Raw genomic sequence first — 21,646 nt, 5'->3', positions numbered from 1 at the left:
TAGCTTTCAGCTAAGCAAATCCATTTCCCTTTCTTGACTCTTTCCAGCTGGGGCGTTAGGCAGGATTTCCTTGTTGCCACGCATGTCTTGTATGCTTATTAAATCGAAAGGAGAAACTCTGAGTTGTGACCTGACCACTCAGTGACACAGAACGTGATTGCCAAAAGATTAACAATGGGAAAAGCAGCTGAGAAAACTATCCTAGCCGGCAGGTACTGACAAAACACATTTCCACTCCGTTGGTCCAGCAGTCATCAAATTGGATCTTCACAGATGTTCCTGGCCCATAGTAAAATATTAAAACACTCCTTTAATTCTCTCCTAGGGATTTCCAAATGAAGGAAACAGCTTCACCTGATTGCACTTTTTTCCTGCAGACAGAAATAGTCCAAACAGACACACACACACACACACACACACACACAGATGCAGATGACAGAGTGCAAGGCCTGCACGGCAACTGAATTAATTGAAAGAAACGAGCCACAGACGCCCAAGCAGTACTGCAACTTTAAAACAAACCTTGGCACAATGATCTGAATCTCAGGCCTCGGAGAGAAGGGAGTGATTAATTAAACTGCAGCAAACAGGAGCACAACAGATCCCATCAATCTGCGTAGAGATTTTATAATGGTCAAGGTTGTGTAAATAAGTGCATGCAGGAAACTCTCAAGCATCGCTGTCTGTCAGTTCAGGATAGGGCGCGGTTTCCAAGGGCATTTCTAGGTGAAACCGAGTTAAAAAATACTGGGCTATGATTCATTTAAAATTAACATTTTAAATAATTATAATAATTAATATATATATATTAATCATTGATCAAGGAGTTAGGATCTGAAGTTAAAGCCGAGCGGAAAAGCACAGCCTAGTGTGTAAAATAAAAGCCTGATGGAATTAAAATTAAAATAAGCAATGGGGGGGGGGACAGTAAGGGGTGAGGGGAAACCATTCATTCATGGAGCAAAGGGTTCACACGTCTAAAAGGGAATTGAGAAGGCCTGTTCCACTGTCCTGACATCTATGTGCCATCTTGAGATGTATGAAAATAACCATGTTACCTGTAAATTATATTTGTTCTTGTTATTTCATCTAAGACACATCATTCTACTATAGAAAAACAAATAAAGAATACAAACCCTGAGGGGATTACAGTTTAGATTTCCACACTGCAGGAGATAGCAGAAACAGGAGAGAAAAGGAGAAGACAGGCTATATAATAAATTTCCCCCATAAATAATCCATTTTGTACTAAAATATGTACTAAACACATTTTGTACTAAACACATGGGGAAACTTCTGGGGAAAGTGTTTTGTTTTTGTTTTTGAGGGGAAGGATGCACATGAACACACACACACACACACACACACACGTATGACACAATTCATGCCATCCTACCATCTAATTTACCTCAATAAAGCCAGTATAGGCCAGCCTTTGTCAATGGTGTTTTCTTGGCAGGGACACTGGAGTGGCTTGCCGGTTCCTGAGGCTCCAATATTTTGGTCACCTCATGAGAAGAGAAGACTCCCTGGAAAAGACCCTGATGTTGGGAAAGATGGAGGGCACAAGGAGAAGGGGACGACAGAGGATGAGATGGTTGGACAGTGTTCACTAACATGAGTTTGAAAAAAACTGCGGGAGTCAGTGGAAGACAGGAGTGCCTGGCGTGCTCTGGTCCATGGGGTCACAAAGAGTCGGACACGACTAAACGACTAAACAACAAGGCCAGCCTTTTACTGAGCAACAACTATTCAGCACACCTAGCAGGTAGAAGCCTCTAGCAATGTGTAATAAGGGAAGTGGCAAGTGCAATAATAATGTGCATCTTCGTTTCCTTCAATGAAATATTTGAGTTTTCAGTTTTAAATACTCCTCTTCCTGCACTGTTTGAAAGCAGTGCTGAAGTTTCTCCTCCATTGCCTCTCACTCGCTCACTTCCTGACACTTACGGTGGTACCTCTGGTTAAGAACTTAATTCGTTCCGGACGTACCTCTGGTTAAGAACTTAATTCGTTCCGGAGGTCCGTTCTTAACCTGAAACCATACTTAATCTGAGGTACCACTTTAGCTAATGGGGCCTCCCGCTGCTGCCGCTCCTCAGGCACACAATTTCTGTTCTCATCCTGAGGTAAAGTTCTTAACCCAAGGTACTACTTCTGGGTTAGTGGAGTCTGTAACCTAAAGCATATGTAACCCGAGGTACCACTGTATAGGAATCTCTTGGACCCATGCTTCAGTTGCAACTAAGGACTGGTTTACACTATGGAGAATCAAATGCTGAAGATTTCTAAACAGTGCCAATTCAAATTAAATTGAAAATGAAGTTGTTCTAAAACGCTTCTGGTATTGTGTTAGTGTTTTAGCAGTTAGGGAAGCTATCTTGAACACATAATGCCTGGAAAAGCTTAGCAATAAGGTACTGTCATAATATATACCAATGCTACAATCCTATACAGTTCCACTTGAGAATAAGTCCCATTGGACTTAATGGTTCCCCCCACCTTTCGAGCAATGACTAGGTCAGTAAAATAATATACAGCTCTCATTTTTTGCTTTACTTTTAATGTTTGGAAAGTATTCCCCAAGTTTACCAGAAGATGTCAGCCAGTATTCAGTAATGTGCATTTATAGTTTTGAAATGAGAGGGGAACCCTTTGATTCTTTCTCATGGAGCCAGAGTGAGATCAAATTTAATGCTGCAACACAAACCTTATATGTAAAGCCCAGATATAATCATGTGATTGAAATTCCCTGCATATTTTCTCAGAAGCAAGCCTGATCCTATTCAGTGTGGCTTACTCATAAGCAAGAATGCAGCCTTGTGGGGCTTAATGCATATGTCACTTGTGGGACTTTTTAAGGGGAAATTTAGGACTCCCCGCATTACAACATACCTGTACATTTCCCTCACGTTGATCTGGAGAAAAGAACCAGATAAAATAGCGGCCAATTGCAAAGGTGATTCAGACATTTAAGCTGGCACATTCTATCTGAGAACCCCCTGCTATTCTATTGTATGCAACAAATAATTTTTAGGAGATGTGACTGTGGTTTATTGTATTTGCAGTGCCTGGTGTTTTTATGGTTATTGTTGTTTTTCTTTTTGTTTCCTTTGTGAATGATGCCATGGCCTTTGGCTAGTGCAATAAAGTTTATGATGATGACAGTGGTACCGTGGTTCTCGAACTTAATCCGTTCCGGGAGTCCGTTCGACTCCCGAAACCATTCGAAAACAAAGGCGCAGCTTCCAATTGGCTGCAGGAGCTTCCTGCACTCAAGCGGAAGCTGCGTCGGACGTTTGGCTTCCAAAAAAAGCTCGCAAACCGGAACACTTACTTCCAGGTTTGCTGCATTCGGGAGGCAATTTGTTCAGCAACTAAGCTGTTCGGGAACCAAGGTTTGACCGTACTCTGAAATGTGTCAGGCCTGAATGAAATCTTTCCTCAAGCAGCTAGCATCTTTTACTGTCAGTGCTGTCTCCTTGGTTTTCTGGTTGCTTGGGACCATAGTTTCCATCATCCCTGTCTGTTGGCCATGCCAGCTGGGACTGATGCTAGTAGTAAGCTGGCAACATCTGGAGGAGACCCCCATCTCCACGGTAAATCTTTGAACTTTAATTGCCTTTGAAATTAACTGTAAGACCCCCCCTCTCTCTCAGGAAGAAGCGCAAACAGCCAAAGAGGGAGATTTGTAGCTCAGAAGCTGTTGTGATGCACCTAGTGAAGGCAGACATCCTGACGAATTACAGGTTTATTGTACTTCTGGCTGTGTTGGCTGCCAAAAGCCAGTTTGGATATACCAAATGTTGCATTTGGCTTCCATGGCAACATAAACTTTAGGAGTCCAAACTGCTTGGCTGACATATTTACTGCAATGTTTTTCTTTACTTCTGTTCCCTGCCTTACAAGGTGTCTGTGAGTCCTGATTACTGCCAGAGACAGGTTCAGATGACTGCTATATTATATTATATTATATTATATTATATTATATTATATTATATTATATTATATTATATTATATTACTGTACTAACCATTGTTTCTTTTGCCCATCATGGCTGTATATGGCCTGAAATATTTTTGCATGAGACTGAAATTGGGACATATAATTATAGTGTTCATACCACCTTATCATGGAGGGAGAACTCAACTTTGGTTGCATTTCAATGAGAAAGTGCCTAATACGTACTTCTCACCAAAGTGCAAGCTCCAAAGCAGCTATACTTTATAATTTGCACATTTTCAGGTTTTTCAGTGCAGTTTTCCAAGTAAAATGTGCCTAGTGTTGTATTGGTTAGTGAAAATAGCATACGAAAGTATTTGGGGAAATTGCTTCAGATGTTTTCTAAAAGTCAGACAGTTGTTTATTTCCTTGACATCTGATGGGAGGGCGTTCCACAGGATGGGTGCCACTACCGAGAAGGCCCTCTGTCTGGTTCCCTGTAACCAGGGAATACTTCTCACAGTGAGGGAACTGCCAAAAGACCCTCGGAGCTGGACCTCAGTGGGTGGAGATGGAGCTGAACGATGGGGGTGGTGACGCTCCTTCAGATATACTGGGCTGTTTGTGGGGCAGTGCCCTGCTGGATTAAACTCTGTGGAGGCCCCTTGGCAGCCAAAATCTGGGCAGGGGGGCAGGCCTCGTGCACATACTGGAATAACCTTGAACTAAGAAAGCTTGATTGTTGTTTTCTTTCAAGATCAAATCAATCTTATTTTGATCCATTGTCACGGGACCCCTAAAAAGTGTGGGGCCCATAGGCCAGTGCCTACTCTGCCTATTTGGTAATCCAGCCCGGCCCCTTTGGCTGCAGGAGAGAGAAGAAACGGAAGTTGAGGGATGCCTCCTGACTTGCTGTTCCCCACAATGAAATGGAAGGCTCAACATTTGTCAGGCACTTTCAGATGCTCAACAGCCTTGTGTGGTTACAACAACCCTGTAAAGTAGGCCAGTGCCATGCACTCCCCAAATTGCAGCTGAATCCCTCGCAGATTGGCATCCAACCTCTGCTTAAAAGCCTCCAAGGAAGGAGAGTCCACCACCGTCCCAGAGAGTCTTACCGTCAGAATGTTCTTGCTAATGTTTAGTCCGAATGTCCTCTCCTGCCCTCCCCTCGGGAGCAGCAGAAAACAAGCTTGCTCCCTCTTGCAGCCCTCAGATATTGGAAGATGGCTTTCCTCTCTCCTCTTCTCCAGGCTAAACATACCCAGCTGTCTCAACTGTTCCTCATCAGGCTTGGTTTCCAGACCCTTCACCATCCTGGTCGCCCTCCTCTGCTCACCTTCCAGCTGCTCAATATCCTTCTTCAACTAGCCTGCGCTGACTGGCAGCAGCTATCCAGGGTTTTGAATGGGGGGGGGGGAACATTCCCAGGACAGAACGTCTGCATGCAAAGCAGATGGTCCAATGCTGCGCTATGGAGACCCCTAGCCTGCTTTGAAGGATGTGGGGGTGGTCTCCCTTTGGAAATGGGGCTGCAGCAAGAAGGACGTGAAATGCTGATGTGAATCTGTGGATAGAAGATACAGCCCAGCTGCAGGCAGAACAGAAGGTGCCTCCAAGTTTTGACAGAGAAGCATCACCTCTCAGGAGGGGCCAGGTCCAGGTGGAGGGGTTGCCGTGGTGACAAGGACCTGCCCTCCTTTGTGACATCTCTTGCTCTTCCCTTAAAAGCCTCTGACTTGCAGGCGGCCATTGTGGGTTAGTGAGGAGAGTCAGGAGAGAGAGGTAGTGGTGGTGGTGGTGGTGGTGGTTGTAGAAGAGGAGAGGTTTGCTTGCGATTTTTCTTTTTATTTTATTTAATACTTTTATTTGATTCATTTTATTTTATTTATTTTTATTTTATTTTTTATTTTACCTTTTTTATTTTAACACTTTTATTTTTTACTTTTACTTTTTACTTTTTTATTTTTATTTTTTATTTTTTTATTTTTTATTTTTTATTTATTTATTATTATTTTTTTATTTTTTATTTTTTTATTTTTTATTTTTTTATTTTTTATTTCTTTTATTTCTTATTTCTTATTTTTTGCATATTTGTGCGCATTTGTGCACATTTGTGCACATTTGTGCACATTTGTGCGCATTTGTGCGCATTTGCACGTATTTGTGCGCATTCGTGCGTATTCGCGCATATTTGTGTGTATTTGTGCACATTTGAGTGTGTTTGCACGCATTTGTGCGTATTTGCGCATATTTGTGTGCATTTGCACACATTTGTGCATATTTGTGCGCATTTGCACGTATTTGTGCGCATTCGTGCGTATTTGCGCATAATTGTGTGTATTTGTGCACATTTGTGTGTGTTTGCACACATTTGTGCGTATTTGCGCATATTTGTGTGCATTTGCACACATTTGTGCATATTTGTGCACATTTGCACGTATTTGTGCGCATTCGTGCGTATTCGCGCATATTTGTGTGTATTTGTGCACATTTGTGTGTGTTTGCACGCATTTGTGCGTATTTGCGCATATTTGTGCGCATTTGCGAGCATTTGTGCACATTTTTGAATATATTTCTTTTGTTTATAGAAGAATAGTTAGGGGTAAGTGTAGGGTTAGGGTGGGGGTTAGGTTTGGGGTTAGGTTAGGGCTGGGTTTGGGAGTGGGGGTGGGATCAGAGTTTGGGACCAGGCTTGGGTGGGAATTTCAGCTAGGTAGTTAGCTTAGATAGGGGGGTGGGGGATTTTTCATCAAGACGATGTGCCGGCTGTAAGTACCATTCCTTTGCTTTCTCTTGGTCCCCTGGGGGCGGAGTGTGAGTCCTGGGTCCCCTCCACAGCTTTAGCTCCTCCAGGGACCAGGGTCTCCTCCCTCACCAGGAAGGGCAGGGCTGTCCTGTTAACGGAAAAATCTGAGGGCTCCCTTGGACAAAAACAAAGACACCAACCAATAATACAAAGATATTATCAAAAACGCACAGATTACTACTGGACTGAAAAAATGGGAAAACAATGGGGAAAAAGCTTAAAATTCACCATGTGCTATCTGATAAAAAGGTAAACAAATACCATTCCACAAACAATGTTTGTTTGTGCTTCGAATAATTTCATAGACATCATGGAAAAACTGATTTAATAAATGAAAACAGATTATTTGTAACTTAAAAGGTGTCATAAGATCTCTAATGCGTGGGCTCTCAGGCTGGGTTATTATTATATCTACTGCCTTCTGAGCACCATTAAGTTTACGGTTTCATGTTCTAGCTTTAGGTTATAGTTTAACAACACAAATTTGATGTGCTCAGTTCTCCTTAAGGGTTCACACCCTAATTTTGTTGAAGGATCCCTGAGGTGGCTGCTGTGCCCTGGGTTCCAGGTGGTGGGCCTAAGCCACCCACTAAAAGTTACAACAGTCTCGCGATTTGTACTTGGAAAGACCATTTTGTTCCTTTATTTTAATTTATTTTATTTGCCCAGTTGGAGATGACAAACTGGAGGGGCGTATCAGAATCCTCTCTGGGGCAAAAAGGCTTCACGGAAGCTTTGTTGCCAGGAAGAGTCCAGCTAGGGTGTTTAGAAGAGTGAGCTCCCATTTCCCTTTAATACCGAGAGGGGGTTGCTCGATAACAAGCTACACAAGGAGATACATAAACAGAGATACAAGAGAGGGACAAAGAGGAAGGGGAAGAGAAAAGAATATCCTATCAGTACAGTGGTACCTCGCAAGACGAATGCCTCGCAAGACAAAAAACTCGCTAGACGAAAGGTTTTTCCGTTTTCGATTTGCCTCACAAGACGAATTTCCCTATGGGCTTGTTTCGCAAGACGAAAACGTCTCACGACTTTGTTTCCTTTGTCTAAAAACAAAGACATGTTTTGTTTATAAAGTTAATTTATTTTCCCTTCAGTTTTTGAACTGCTCTTTACAGTATGTGTGACTTTAAAGAGCAGTTAATAAACTGTTGTTGTACCAAATTTGGCTTTGTTTGGACTTTTTTTGACCATAGGAACGCATTAATTGATTTTCAATGCATTCCTATGGGATTTCGTGATTCGCAAGACGAAAAATTCGCTAGACGACAAAACTTGCGGAACGAATTAATTTCGTCTTGCGGGGCACCACTGTATTATTCAGTCTAACACTCAAGTGCCCCTCTCGGCCCTTTCTGGGCAAAACACTGACGGATCGGACCGGAGAAGGCTAGTAGAAATCCAAAGGCAATCCCTGCCTACAGCTAAAACCACAGGCAACTAGCCTGGAAACCACGGGTCTCTTAACCCGGAAAAACCACGGATCCGGAATTCACTCAGCGCTGCTCACAAAACTAATCCTAGTACGGGGCCCCGTCTTCTTTCCGAACCTCCCACTCTACCGTCCACGACAGCCTCCTGCCTGACCTTAGAACTATGTCCGAATTCCCTACTGGACGCTTGCACAGTGCAGTGCCAGATTGGGGTCCGAGAAGACAAAGGTTTGAAAGGAAGCAAATGACAGAGAGAGAGAGAGAGATTTTCCACGACCCTTCCGGCCACGCTCCGAGAGAAGGTGTCAAGGAGAGAAAAAAGAGATTTTCCACGATCGCTTTGGTCACGCTCCGAAGAAGGGAATCAGGAGAGGGAGAGAGAAGGACTTCCAGGACGCTTCCGGCCACGCTCCGAGAGAAGATGTCAAGGAGAGAAAAAAAGAGATTTTCCATGATCCCTTTGGTCACGCTCCGAAGAAGGGAATCAGGAGAGAGAGAGAGAAGGACTTCCAGGACGCTTCCGGCCACGCTCCGAGAGAAGACGTCAAGGAGAGGAAAAAAGAAAAATTCAGCTGCCATGGAGACATTATTCTTCCACCCCCCCCCCAATGTACTAACTTCAAACCATACTCATGTCCTTGAATGTCCCTTGTGGATCCCGGGATCCTTTTCTTTGGCCGGCTTGACCTTGCCTTTGCTCCCCTGGTTGAGCTTTCTGGTGACGATTGATTACCGCCCGCAAAGAGGAGGCAGGGAGAGGAAAAAGGATCCCTGGGCTAAGGTTGCCCAGTGGCGCCCGATCCCCTCTATCTCCCCCCTCACCTTCACAGGAGAACCAAGAGTCCCTGAGCATGGCCACCAAACTGTTAACGGAAAAATCAGAGGGCTCCCTTGGACAAAAACAAAGACACCAACCAGGATAACCTGGAGCAAAACAGCAGCCTGTAGGCTTGGCCTTTATTGATCTGTTGCAACAGGGTGCTCCCCTCACCTGCGGGAGAGAGGAGGGACCCAGAAAAATGGTGTGCAAGGCCTTATAAAGACTTTTGGAATTGCCACCCTGTAGATCAAGACCATCCCCAGAAACATCATACATACATCACAGAAGGGGTGTAACCTAAGACCACCCCTCAGATACATCACACCTACATCACAGAAAGGAGGGGTTGAGGGAGGAGTTGTGGTGGTAACCTGAGTGTCCTGTCACCTGGCTGGTTCCCCCTTTCCCCCTCCCCATGAGTACTTTCCAGGTGACAGAGGGGAGTTTGCAGTTTCCTGCCCCCAGAGGGAAGAGCTGATCATTGTCCTTTGTTCCAGTCTGTGCTGAATCCACTCCCATATGCAAGTTCTTTGTGATCTTGATGGTCTTCTGTCTAGGACCATCAGGATTGGCATAGCAACTGGGCAGGGCTCCTGTGTATGTGCTGGTATGCTCAAGGGATTATGGCTGCCCTGTATCAAACCTTCCCCATTTTGTAGTCCTTCCTTCATGGAGTAAAATAAAAGTGGAACAGTGCAAATCCGATGTATGGTTGATTTTCTATGGATTTATAACAGAAGCGTAGCATATGTAGTGTGTGAGTGTGAGAGTGTGAAGTTTGTACAAACTGAATGATTGGGGGTGGGTTTCCTGTGACAGTCCTAAGAAGACAAGGCAGAGCAGCCCTTTAACAGCTGGCAATGCTTGTCTTTCCTTTGGGTTGGAGCTCTTGAACCCATAGCACTTGGGGCCTCCTTTCTCTCTCTGCCAGCCATTTGTGCTCTGGGCTGCCTCTTTCCAGCTCTGCCGATGCCCTTTCAGGTCACAGAACTGCAGAGAGATGGCAGGAATTGGGCCAGAGGCCCCACCTCTCTCTCTCACACACACACCCTGAATTGGGACTACCGGCTTCTGAGTCGCTCTCTCTGCTCATCTCTTCTAGGTTCAGGCGCTTAAGGCGCCTGATCAGCTGCAAGAAGGTGGCACCCCTAGAAGTCCTGGAGCAGCCTGCGGTGTCGGGTGAGCAAGTGGCCCTCCTTTTGGAGATGGAGGAGGGCAGGAGTGGGCTGGGGGGGCATCTAGTAAAAAGATGCACAGAGCCAGATGGCTGGATCCAACCCGCCTATCTGCGACAGCATCTGGAAACCCAACTACCACCCCCAGCAACCACCCCATTTTGTGGGGTCTGTTGGAGGAAGCAGGGGGCTGGGCTGTGGGGCAAGGCAGTTGTCAGAGGGGCATCTTCCCTGGGGAGCCATGTTCTGGGAGCAGGAGGGCAGGATTGGCTCCCAAGGCCTGGGGTGTCCTTCTCCTGTAGTAGGACTTGGAATCCAGGAGAAAACTCTTGGAAAAGCCTTGCAAGGGCTCAGGGAGGAACTCACCTGTACCCATGTCCTTCACTTTGCAGATGTGCTGGGAATCCACATCCCTTCCGTTGCGGTGAGTATTGGATAAAGCAAGAGCAGGGAGGGGATCCCTCAGACCTGCCCCCCTCTTGCACTCCACTCTGCACTCTCAGATGTGGAGGAGCCCTCCTCCTACAAGGAACTGACAGCCTGATTTTTGCCTTTCAGCTGCTGGACAAAGATCAGCTCCAGCTTCTGGGCATCATCCAGGACTGCCAGGCAGCTCGGCTCAGGGGGCTCCGAACCCTGAAGTACTCCAAGGAGGAGACTGCCAAAGCCATTCTGGTGAGTGATGGGTGGTGTGAGGGACCCCCATGGGGAGGGAGGGGCAGAGAGGGGCTGGCGTTTGGGGTTGGAGCCGTCCTCTGGAGACTCCTGGAAGGAGCTGACTTTCCTCCTCTGCTCTCTTCTAGAACATCCTCAGGCACTTGGAGTACTTCAGGGATCGCCCCCTGAGCCTGGCCCTGGCCTTCGAGGCCCTCCTGCAATTGAGGTGAGTGGGATCTTTGGGGTGGGCAGGGCTGCAGGGGGAAAGAACTCCAGGGGGAGCTTTGGTTGGGCAAGTCTGGCAGGAGGGAGAAGGGTCAAGGGAGACTTGGAGGAGGCAGTGTCTAACCCCTTCCCTTTCTCTCTCCAGTTTTATGAGACCCCACTTCAGCCTCTCTATGGTGAGTGAAATCCTCCATAGAACAGCGGAGGCAGTTCTGGGGAGTGCAGAGGAGGACAAAGAGGTATGTCCTCTGCTTTAACTTCTCTTTGGCTCTTTCTTCTTTTTACACTCTTCCAAAATTTAACCCAGCAGCACTCAACCTCTCTTCTCTCTTTTCCCACAGGAACTGAAGAGGCCATTTCAAAGCCTGCTGGGGGGTCTCCTCCTAGAAGCCCCCAATACTAAAACCTTTCTCCAATTGCTTACCGTAGGTATCCTGATAGCATCAGGAGTGGTTTTAGGGTTGCCCCCCTGTCCCTTACCCAACTAACTGTCCCATTTCTTTCATCCTGCAGGACCTCCGATATTATGCCCTTTTGGGGAATGAAGAGCAAAGGAAATTAGGGGCCAGCAGTATATCCCTGCTGCTGGCCCTTTCACGAAGATTCCCAAACCTAAGAGTAAGTATTTTGCCTTCCTGTTTTCAGTTAGAATCATAGAATCATAGAGTTGGAAGAGACCACAAGGGCCATCGAGTCCAACCCCCTAAAGGTAAAGGGACCCCTGACCATTAGGTCCAGTCGTGACCGACTCTGGGGTCGCGGTGCTCATCTCGCTTTATTGGCCGAGGGAGCCAGCATACAGCTTCCGGGTCATGTGGCCAGCATGACTAAGCTGCTCCTGGCAAACCAGAGCAGCGCACGGAAACGCCGTTTACCTTCCCGCCGGAGTGGTACCTATTTATCTAGTTCATTGGTTGCTTCCATCCTTCCTGGGTGGGGCTGCTTCTCTTACACCCATCCAGGGTGGGGTTCATAATGTCAACTGACTCAGATTTGTCTTTCCTCTGCAGAACAAAGTGATTCGGCCGGAGCTGGCGTGCTTCAGAAATAATCTGAAAGAAGGTAATCCCCACACCTTGGGGACAGTGAACTCCCTGTCCCTTGTTTGCCCAAGACACACCTCCCAGGTCTTCTTGCTGGGAGTCCTGCAGGACCTGCTCCCTGCCTGGCAGGCCTTTCCCACCTGCCCTGGGAGGGCAGCACCCAGACTGACTCCAGCTACAAGAAGCGGAGAGAACTGAACAGATTTTCTCTCTTTTTCATTCTTTTCCATCCAGATGACATCATCATTGAAGAATTATGATTTTCCTCCTTGAAGGAATCAACTGGCTAAAGACTGGGAGAAGAAGAGGCGCTAAGAATCAGGAGGGGGACAGATGATTTAAGCAGCCATGAAATATGGACTGAGATTGGGCAGAACAAGGAAGAAAGGAAGGAAGAAAGGAAGGAAGGAAGGAAGGAAGGAAGGAAGGAAGGAAGAAAGAAAGAAAGAAAGAAAGAATCCATGACAGATGGCCATCTAATCTCTGCAAGGAAGGAGAGTGCATCACCTTACAGGGGAGTCCATTCCTCTGTTGAACAATGTTCAGTCGGAATCTCCTTTGTTGTATCCTGAAGCCATTGGTTCGAGTCCTACCGTCCAGAGCAGGAGAAAAAAAAGCTCACTGCATCTTCCAAGTGAAAATGCCTCTCTCTGGTGTCACTGGATCAAGCTGATCGATTTTCTTGCACTACTTAAACGAAATAGTTTTTAATTGATTTTGAATAAACATGCAATAAATTGTTATTGTTCTGAATTTCATTGTGTTATTGTCTTCCATTGAAAAGGGGCAAGGAGAGGGGCTGGCTTTGGACTCAGAGCCTGACTGATAAGCTGAGGGGGGGGGGGCAATGGCGTAGCAAGGTTAGGTGGTACCCGATGTGGAAAATTTCTTGTCAGCCCCCCCCCCCATTGAAATTATTAAAAGAAGGAAAAATAAGATACTTACAGCTGCAAGTGTTATTTTCTGGTTTATTTACTTAACATTGTGAGCATAAGCACTTAAAACCTTTTTTTCACAGCGGGAATTTATTATGAATGATTTTTTTTTTTTACTTAATTTTGCTATTTTGCAGCCTGCTGTTGATGTGGAGTGCAGGATGCTGAGGTGCTGTGTGAGTGGAACTGCAAGAAACAACCACCAGTGCGGATACTCCCTCACTCTTAAAGAGCTTACCTAGAAACCAAGAAGAGCCAGTGGCGGAGGAAAGGGGTTGGGGTGTCATCACTGAGGGGGGTGACAAAATAAAAAAATAAGAGGGGGTTATGTTTTTTTAAAAAATTGAGCTCAAAAAACTTTTTAGTTCAGTCAACAAATGTAATGAAACACGGCCGGCACTTACCATGGGGCCTGCAGCATGCCTGAGCCACACGTCTCTCCTGGGAGTGACATGGTGGCTTGGGGGCCTGCAGGCTCCGCACTGCCTGAAACGGCAGTGTGGGACTTGCATCTGCCTCCGCCTCTCCCTCAGCCGCCCTACAACCGATGGGGAGGCAGCAGAGAGGCTCCACACAGTGGGTTAAAGCCTCAGTGCCTAGGACTTGCCGATCAAAAGGTCGGTGGTTTGAATCCCCGTGGCGGGGTGTGCTCCCCTTGCTCTGTGGGATACTGGGCTAGATGCAGCATTGGTCCATACAGATGGACTCTTATGTTCCTACTAAATATTATCTAAACTTAAATAAATCTGTTCCTGTTTTGAGTTTACCTGAAGTGCACCTTTTAATTTTATTTTAAAGGTGAACATTGTTTGAATACGTAGTCATAAATGACGACTTTTATTAATCAAGCTAATCTTTTCACATGAACAAACTTTACACAAATAAGACACAAAATACCAAATTCTTGCTCCTCCCTCTTATCTCTCACCCGATCTCCCTTTATTAAGGAGAGAAATAAATTGGAGTGGATTGTCAAGATAATTCAGCACACACAGATGATTTCATAGAGGCTTGGTACGCAAATCAGCATATCACACAATTAAATTAAAACTCAAAACCGCTTCTTCTTCTTCCTTGAGACCTTGGGGTGTGCCTGGCCACACCCAGCACACCTGGAATGCATGTCTATTCCTAACCCCTGCCCACCTGCTGATTCAGAGCAGTTGACTGAGGGCCTTGCACAACAGTTCCACACAGGCTAATGGTACTGAGAAGCCTGGCTTTGGGCTGTGACCTCATGCTTTCACCTGAGTTCCCAGAAAAGATGTGAAGGGGAGAAAGGATAGCACCCACAAATGATATATAGCATAAGGAAGCAAATTGCTGCAAATTGTGTCTGGCTTGGTGGCTGGTCAAGAGGAGACATGGCTCGTTGGAAAGCACTGGGATCTTAAAAAGATCGAAAGATGAGCCAGGAGGTTGTGTGGTTGAGGGCAGGAGCCGCAAAGAGGGGCGTTGGCAGGAAGAGATACTGTTTGTAATATTGTAATTCAAATACAGAAAATATTAGGCTTTAAAGACATCTATTTATGTTACTGGTGCTATCTGTAAATTTATACAATTATATATATTTGTAAACGAACAACAACTGTCTCTGCGGGTACTGGAAGCATTGCTATTCCCACCTGACCTTGAGGAGATCTTAATAATAATAATAATAATAATAATAATAATAATAATAATAATTTATTTATACCTCACCCATCTGGCTGGGTTTCCCCAGCCACCATAAATGAGTAGGATTTCATTTACGGGTGGGGGCAGAGGGAGAGGCTGAGAGAGTGGCATTATGTGCATGCACATATAGTGGTTCCTCGGGTGACAGGCACTTCAGGTTACAGACTCCACTAACCCAGAAATAGTACCTCGGGTTAAGAACTTTGCTTCAGGATGAGAAGATAAATCATGCAGCGGTAACACGGAGGCAGCGGGAGGCCCTATTAGCTAAAGTGGTACCTCAGGTTAAGAACAGTTTCAGGTTAAGTATGGACCTCCGGAACGAATTGAGTTCTTACCCCGAGGTAACACTGTACTGTGTGGCTGCTAATTCTCAGCAAGGCTAGGCTGATGTAGAAGCTCTTTAGTGCCTTTAGTTTCTGGCTGACAAAGGAGCAAGGTTGTAGAGCAGGCATCCCCAAATTTGGCCCTCCAGCTGTTTTGGGACTACAACTTCCATCATCCCTAGCTAACAGGACCAGTGTTCAGGGATGATGGGAATTGTAGTCCCAAAACAGCTGGAGGGCCAAGTGTGGGGATGCCTGTTGTAGAGCATCAGGGCATTCAAAGACCTTGCTTGCACCTCAGAGAACTAGCCTTGAAAGGTCTGGACTTATTTGGCGAGGACTGTTATTGGTCTCTCTTAAAACCTGAATGATTCTGAATAGGCTAAATCTCTAACCTCTTTAACACTCTTTAACACAGTCTACAACCACTAACTCTGGGCCAATAGGAACAAGACTGTGGTGCATTGAGACATTCAAAGTTCTTGACCACACCTCAAGAGGTTTGAGTTGGGCATCAGGGAGCTTGCGTATGTCTTTTAGCAGGTGTGCAACATAACAAGAGGCAGTGTCAAGAGGCAGGGTGGTTTAAGGAACACCTTCCAGTTTCCTGGAAAAGCATTTGAGCCTTTTTTGTGGGAGCACATTCCCACCCCCTTTAATATTTTTTTTTTTTAAAAAAAAGAGGGAAAGAGGAGGTGAAGAGCCCCAGTTATCTGAGCATGGTAGTTTCCTATCAGTTTCCTAAAGCAGTGTGGTCTTACCCAGCAGGCCTGAGGCCCGGATGAAAAAATTGGTGGCATATTGTTTTGGTGTGAGGCCTGAATTTTTCAGAAATATGATCATAGCTGTCAACTTTTCCCTTTTCTTGTGAGAAATTCTATTCAGAATAAGGGAATATCCCTTTAAAAAATGGAAATGCTGACAACTATGAATGTGATATAATAGTAAGTGATGGCAAAAATTTTGGATCTTGATACTCCTCCACTCAAAAAAACAACCACCTAATTTTGAAAAGGGAGTGCAGTTGAATTATTTTATTGCCTATAAAGAGCATGAGGTAAACCGAATTATGAAACTAAATTGCAAGAGTAAACGTACATGATTTGCTGGAACTAACTAAGTTGCATAAACCTAAGTTGCTTTTTGTACTTCAAAAGTACAGTAGTTTTTAAATGCCTTGACTGTTGTTGGACTTCTGTTGAAACCAGGGTGATATTAAATGAACTAAATCTAATTTGGCTGAATTAAAAATGCATGAGCTTAATGAGTCCTATGAACTACTTTTGGGACACTGTGAACAATGTTATGAACTTTTTGAAGTGATTGAAACTTTTCATTTTATTGCAATTATAAGGCACTGGAAGCTAACGAGAAAATATTTTAGATGTTTAGAGAAAAATGAGATTTATGACAGCTACGTTGTTGAGTTAACAGTTATTAGATGACTAAAGTAAACTGAAACTTGAACTGGTTAAACAAGGATAACAATAAATATATATTGTTTTTGAGTATAATGAATTGCTAAGCCATATTGAACATATGTGAAAAGGCATCCACGGACATTTAAATATCTGCTAGAGTTTCTAAGAACCTTGCTAAACTGTTGTAGTATGCCTTTATTAGTAAAAGTGATTTATTGTTAGGAAATATTGTCTCACACTCAGAACTTCTCCAGCCAGTATTTTGAATTGTTCTTCTTCATGTCATTTAGGGACAATTGTATTAAGGTGGCTACCACACTGTCATCAACACTGGTAGTTGACCTTGTAACTCCTGGTGGGATTTTAACGATGCTCATATGTTATTTTGAAGGCATCTGTGCAAGATTAAAAAATGAGTTAGATTGCAAATGAAATAAACAATTGCTTGCTGTGTGCACGTGAACCCAAGATGGCTACTTCCTAAAATAGCCACTATAAGGGTTTCTTTTAAATAAAACAAAACAAAAGTGACCCCCTGGGACAGTGACATATACTCCAAAACTACAATGTGCTAGAATATTAAATCAAAGTGATTTTGAGACACGATTCAGCCAGACTATTTGAAGTGTCCTGCTGATATGGCTGTCCACCTTTCCTGCTGGTAAGACCTCACCTTTCTTAACAATCCATTTCCCTTCTTAGACCACTGTAACCTTAACTTAGGCCTTCCCACTCAGCAAATACTTTGCTGTGATAGTGATCGCCTATGTTTTACATAAAGTATGGAGCTTTTCTTTAAAAAAACAACAACTCAGTGTGACCCACTATTTAAGGTTACCAGATTTTTTTCCAGTGAACCCAGGGACACTTTTCAACTTCCTGCTAAATAGATGGTACAAATCAGGGGACTGATTTGTAAATCTGGGGACTGTCCCCGGGAAACAGGGACATCTGGTAACCTTACACTATGTTAAGAGAAAACGTCATTTGGGATGAAAAGTTTGAAAACAGTTATACCTCACAGAAATTCTGCAGGTACCTGCAAGCTGCTTTCAGGACAAGTGGAGCCAGTGGCATAGCGTGGGGGTGTCAGGGGTGCAGGCCGCACCGGGCGCAACATTGGGGGGGGGCGCGTTTGGCCGGCCCTTCGCAAGACAAAAGTCCATAGGGAAATCTCCGGGACAGCGGGGAAGTGCAGCGCGTCTTCCCCACTGTCCTCGGACCTCCTCCGAAGCCTGGCGGTGGGGCAGAGAGACCTCCTCCCGCCGCCAGGCTTCGGAAGGCTGCTCCGAAGCCTGGTGGCGGGAGGAGGGCTCTCCGCCCCACCGCCAGCCTTCGGAAGGCTGCTCCGAAGCCTGGCGGCGGGAGGAGGGCTCTCCGCCCCACTGCCAGGCTTCGGAAGGATGCTCCGAAGCCTGGCGGCGGGAGGAGGTCTCTCCGCCCCACCGCCAGCCTTCGGAAGGCTGCTCCGAAGCCTGGCGGCGGGAGGAGGTCTCTCCGCCCCACCGCCAGCCTTCGGAAGGCTGCTCCGAAGCCTGGTGGCGGGAGGAGGTCTCTCCGCCCCACCGCCAGCCTTCGGAAGGCTGCTCCGAAGCCTGGCGGTGGGGCGGAGAGACCTTCTCCCCACGCCAGCCTTTGGATGGCTGTCCTGAAGACTTGTGGTGGGAGCAGTGGCGTAGCGTGGGGGTGCAGGGGGGGCCTGCCACACCTGGCGCAACATCTGGGGGGGGCGCGGAAGAGACTCGAGTGCTAAAATCCATGGGTTAGGGAGCGCAAATTACTTGCCTTGCCCCGGGTGCTGAGAACCCACGCTACGCCACTGTGTGGAGCTAAAGCGGAGGACCCCTTCCCTTAAAAATAATATTAATAGCAAAATGCTTCTCTCATCCCGCCATCCAATTTTGCTGCCTACAAATAGGGGAATGAATTTTGGGAGGCCATTTTGGGTCAGACCAGTTGAAGTGCAAATAACTCTCCCCTCTGTTATTTATACAGAGTGGTCATTCAGCTGTTTTCATCCCTGACCTGAGGGAAAATGGGCATCACCACCCTATCTCCTATCATCTTCCACAATAGATAACTTCACGTGTTTTTAGAACCCTGATCTTCCGGGGCTTTCAAATCCCATCAGGATGTTGCAGAAGTAAATAAAGTGCCCTGTTAAAAACTATTTTCTTTGACTTGTGAAGAGTGACAAGTAATGTAACTGGAGGATGGGGTGGGCAGGATTGCTCTCCCCCAACTGATTTTCCGTAGGGGGTTAGAAAACCTGAGAAGAGCTTGATTATATCTTAAGAAGATCATTTCTGGTTATAGGCAAGGCAGGATGCGCTGTCTTCTATCATTCATAATAAAGACCTTTGTGCCTTTGTGATTTAATGTCTGCATGGGTTGATTAATGTTGCATTCATATTGGAAGGCACTGGGTACATCCCAAAGCTCTGTCTATGCAAGGGCTTCCAATCACTTCCAATATATAGTGTTAGATCCATTTGTGAAGTAAGAACTCCTTTCTTCCAGAAAAAAAAAAAAAATCTACTTCTGCTTCATTGACCACGCAAAAGCCTTTGACTGTGTTGACCACAGCAAACTATGGCAAGTTCTTAAAGAAATGGGAGTGCCTGATCACCTCATCTGTCTCCTGAGAAATCTCTATGTGGGACAAGAAGCTACAGTTAGAACTGGATACGGAACAACTAATTGGTTCAAAATTGGGAAAAGGAATAAGACAAGGCTGTATATTGTCTCCCTGCTTATTGAACTTATATGCAGATTCATCATGCGAAAGGCTGGACTGGATGAATCCCAAGCCAGAATTAAGATCGCCGGAAGAAATATCAACAACCTCAGATATGCAGATGACACAACCCTGATGGCAGCAAGTGAGGAGGAATTAAAGAACCTTTTAATGAGGGTGAAAGAGGAGAGCGCAAAATATGCTCTGAAGTTCAACATCAAAAGAACTAAGATCGTGGACACTGGTCCCATCACCTCCTGGCAAATAGAAGGGGAAGAAATAGAGGCAGTGAGATATTTTACTTTCTTGGGTTCCATGATCACTGCCGATGGTGACAGCAGTCACGAAATTAAAAGACACCTGCTTCTTGGGAGAAAAGCAATGACAAACCTAGACAGCATCTTAAAAAGCAGAGACATCACCTTGCTGACAAAGGTACATATAGTTAAAGGCATGGCTTTCCCAGTAGTGATATATGGAAGTGAGAGCTGGACCATAAAGAAGGCTGATCACTGAAGAATTGATGCTTTTGAATTATGGTGCTGGAGGAGACTCTTGAGAGTCCCATGGACTGCAAGAAGATCAAACCTATCCATTCTGAAGGAAATCAGCCCTGAGTGCTCACTGGAAGGACAGATCCTGAAGCTGAGGCTCCAATACTTTGGCCACCTCATGAGAAGAGAAGACTCCCTGGAAAAGACGCTGATGTTGGGAAAGATGGAGGGCACAAGGAGAAGGGGACGTCAGAGGACGAGATGGTTGGACAGTGTTCTCGAAGCTACTAACATGAGATTGACTAAACTGCGGGAGGCAGTAGAAGACAGGAGTGCCTGGCGTGCTCTGGTCCATGGGGTCACAAAGAGTCGGACACGACTATATGACTAAACAACAACATCTTTTTTCTTGCTGAATTCAAGTCTATGAGATTGGTGCTTAGCCATCCCTGTTACCATTTTCATGCATTTTTCCTGCTCGAATGCTAGTCTGCTGCTGAAGATAGCAGGGTGATAGATTGGAATTGAAATTAAGCAGCCTGCTAATATTGCTGACCAACAAGGGTGATGACTAATCTTGTTTCAAGCTGCCATGGCCTCTTTGGCTACTTGCAACAACTCCTGCAAGTCTTTTCACACACCTGTCTTAACATGTAAGGGTCAAGCTGTGCGCTATGTACAATAACATGCAGCTCTGACTGAGGTTTTAATGTGAAGTGTGTGAGGTCCTTGACTGCAATGGTTAAATCATTTCATTTCCTGTCACAGCTTTGAGCAACCTCTCCCGTTGCCCTATTCTCCACACAACAATTAGTTTGTGAAGAAACTAAAACCACTACTGGCTGAGAAATGGACACAATTCTCTCTTCATGCTCAGCTGATGTGCACATTCTTGAGGTGTGCATACTTGGTTACACACATTAGCCATCAGTTACATGAACATAAACAACTCATTGAACTGCTCTAAAGAGATTTCAAAATCTCTCTCACCCTATATTCCTTTCAGACATACCACATCTGACCAAAATGGTTGTTTGGCTGAGATTTGTTTATCTATGGCAGGCATTTCTGGATGAAACAGAAATACTGGTGGTTGTTCGATGTGTAATGATTGTACACATGAATAACCTGCTCAGCAGGATGAAACAGAAATATTGGTGGTTGTTTCATATATAATGATTGTACACATGAATAACCTGCTCAGCATTGCTTCTGAACAGCAGGGCAGGAAAACGAATAGGCCATTGTCTTGAAACTACTACCTGAAATGCTTATCCATCCGTCTCTTTGCAGATGATAACTGGTAGCCATTAATTAAACCATGGATTCCCACCATGAAAAGAATTGAATTTCAGAACTCTTAGTTGCCATGAACAATTGCCTTTTGTTTCCTGATGCAGTTAGCCTCTGGATTTCTTTGCAATCATCTTTCTCTCCCCCCCCCCCCGCCCGCAGTCCATTCTATCTCAGTTTAAATTGCAATAACTATTGCTTATTCTTTAAAAATAGAAAGATCTCTCTAGGAGCCTTTGATGAGGTAACATTAATAATGCATGCCAAGGTTTTTTTAAAACACACACACACTGCAGTGCAAAAGCATGTTGAAGTTAATTGAATGCAAAACACACACACACAATAAGATATGAAATATCACTAGAGGAAAGAGGATTCCATGCCAGGGTTATGAGAATGCTAAGGGGGGAGGGGAAATATAGGAGAATGAGTGAGCCAATTCTTGCAAAAACAAAATATTGAAGAAAAATTAAGCACAGTATGAAACTGCCTTTGACTTTTTCTTCTTTTTTAAAGGCCTATCCACAGTTGTTACATTGTAGAAAAATGTTCCCCATCTCCATAAAGTGAGTCTCCTTTTGCACTAGGCACGGAGGCACCAGTTGTTTTCTACTTACTGTTACATCTGAAAAAATGCATCTAAATATGTGATTAAA

At 45.1% G+C, this 21,646-nt stretch overlaps 2 protein-coding genes across 7 annotated transcripts in view; one reads left to right on the top strand and one right to left on the bottom strand.

The window, feature by feature from the left end:
• SLITRK1 (SLIT and NTRK like family member 1) overlaps positions 1-21,646 on the bottom strand; it is a 590,368-nt gene that overhangs the window by 379,307 nt on the left and 189,415 nt on the right. The gene's annotated exons all lie outside the window — the stretch shown is intronic.
• Positions 6,697-21,646, top strand: part of LOC310706032 (uncharacterized protein) — a 119,833-nt gene continuing 104,883 nt past the window's right edge. The window contains exons 1-8 of one of the 6 annotated variants that reach the window (XM_083501356.1): positions 10,085-10,606; positions 10,741-10,857; positions 10,986-11,065; positions 11,210-11,303; positions 11,406-11,489; positions 11,578-11,682; positions 12,075-12,126; positions 12,342-12,860. In XM_083501356.1, the coding sequence (XP_083357482.1) occupies positions 10,271-10,606; positions 10,741-10,857; positions 10,986-11,065; positions 11,210-11,303; positions 11,406-11,489; positions 11,578-11,682; positions 12,075-12,126; positions 12,342-12,367 (894 nt within the window). In that variant the 5' untranslated portion in view covers positions 10,085-10,270 and the 3' untranslated portion in view covers positions 12,368-12,860. Of the gene's footprint in view, positions 6,714-10,084; positions 10,607-10,740; positions 10,858-10,985; positions 11,066-11,209; positions 11,304-11,405; positions 11,490-11,577; positions 11,683-12,074; positions 12,127-12,341; positions 12,861-21,646 lie in introns of those variants that run through there. The other 5 variants (XM_083501357.1, XM_083501359.1, XM_083501355.1 and 2 more) reach the window with 5 other exon arrangements.

The sequence above is a fragment of the Podarcis liolepis genome (assembly GCF_965112155.1).
Source record: "Podarcis liolepis genome assembly, chromosome: 4".
Lineage (NCBI taxonomy): Eukaryota > Metazoa > Chordata > Lepidosauria > Squamata > Lacertidae > Podarcis > Podarcis liolepis.
The sequence above is the reverse complement of the archived record's forward strand: the minus strand, read 5'-3'. Positions and strand labels throughout refer to the sequence as shown.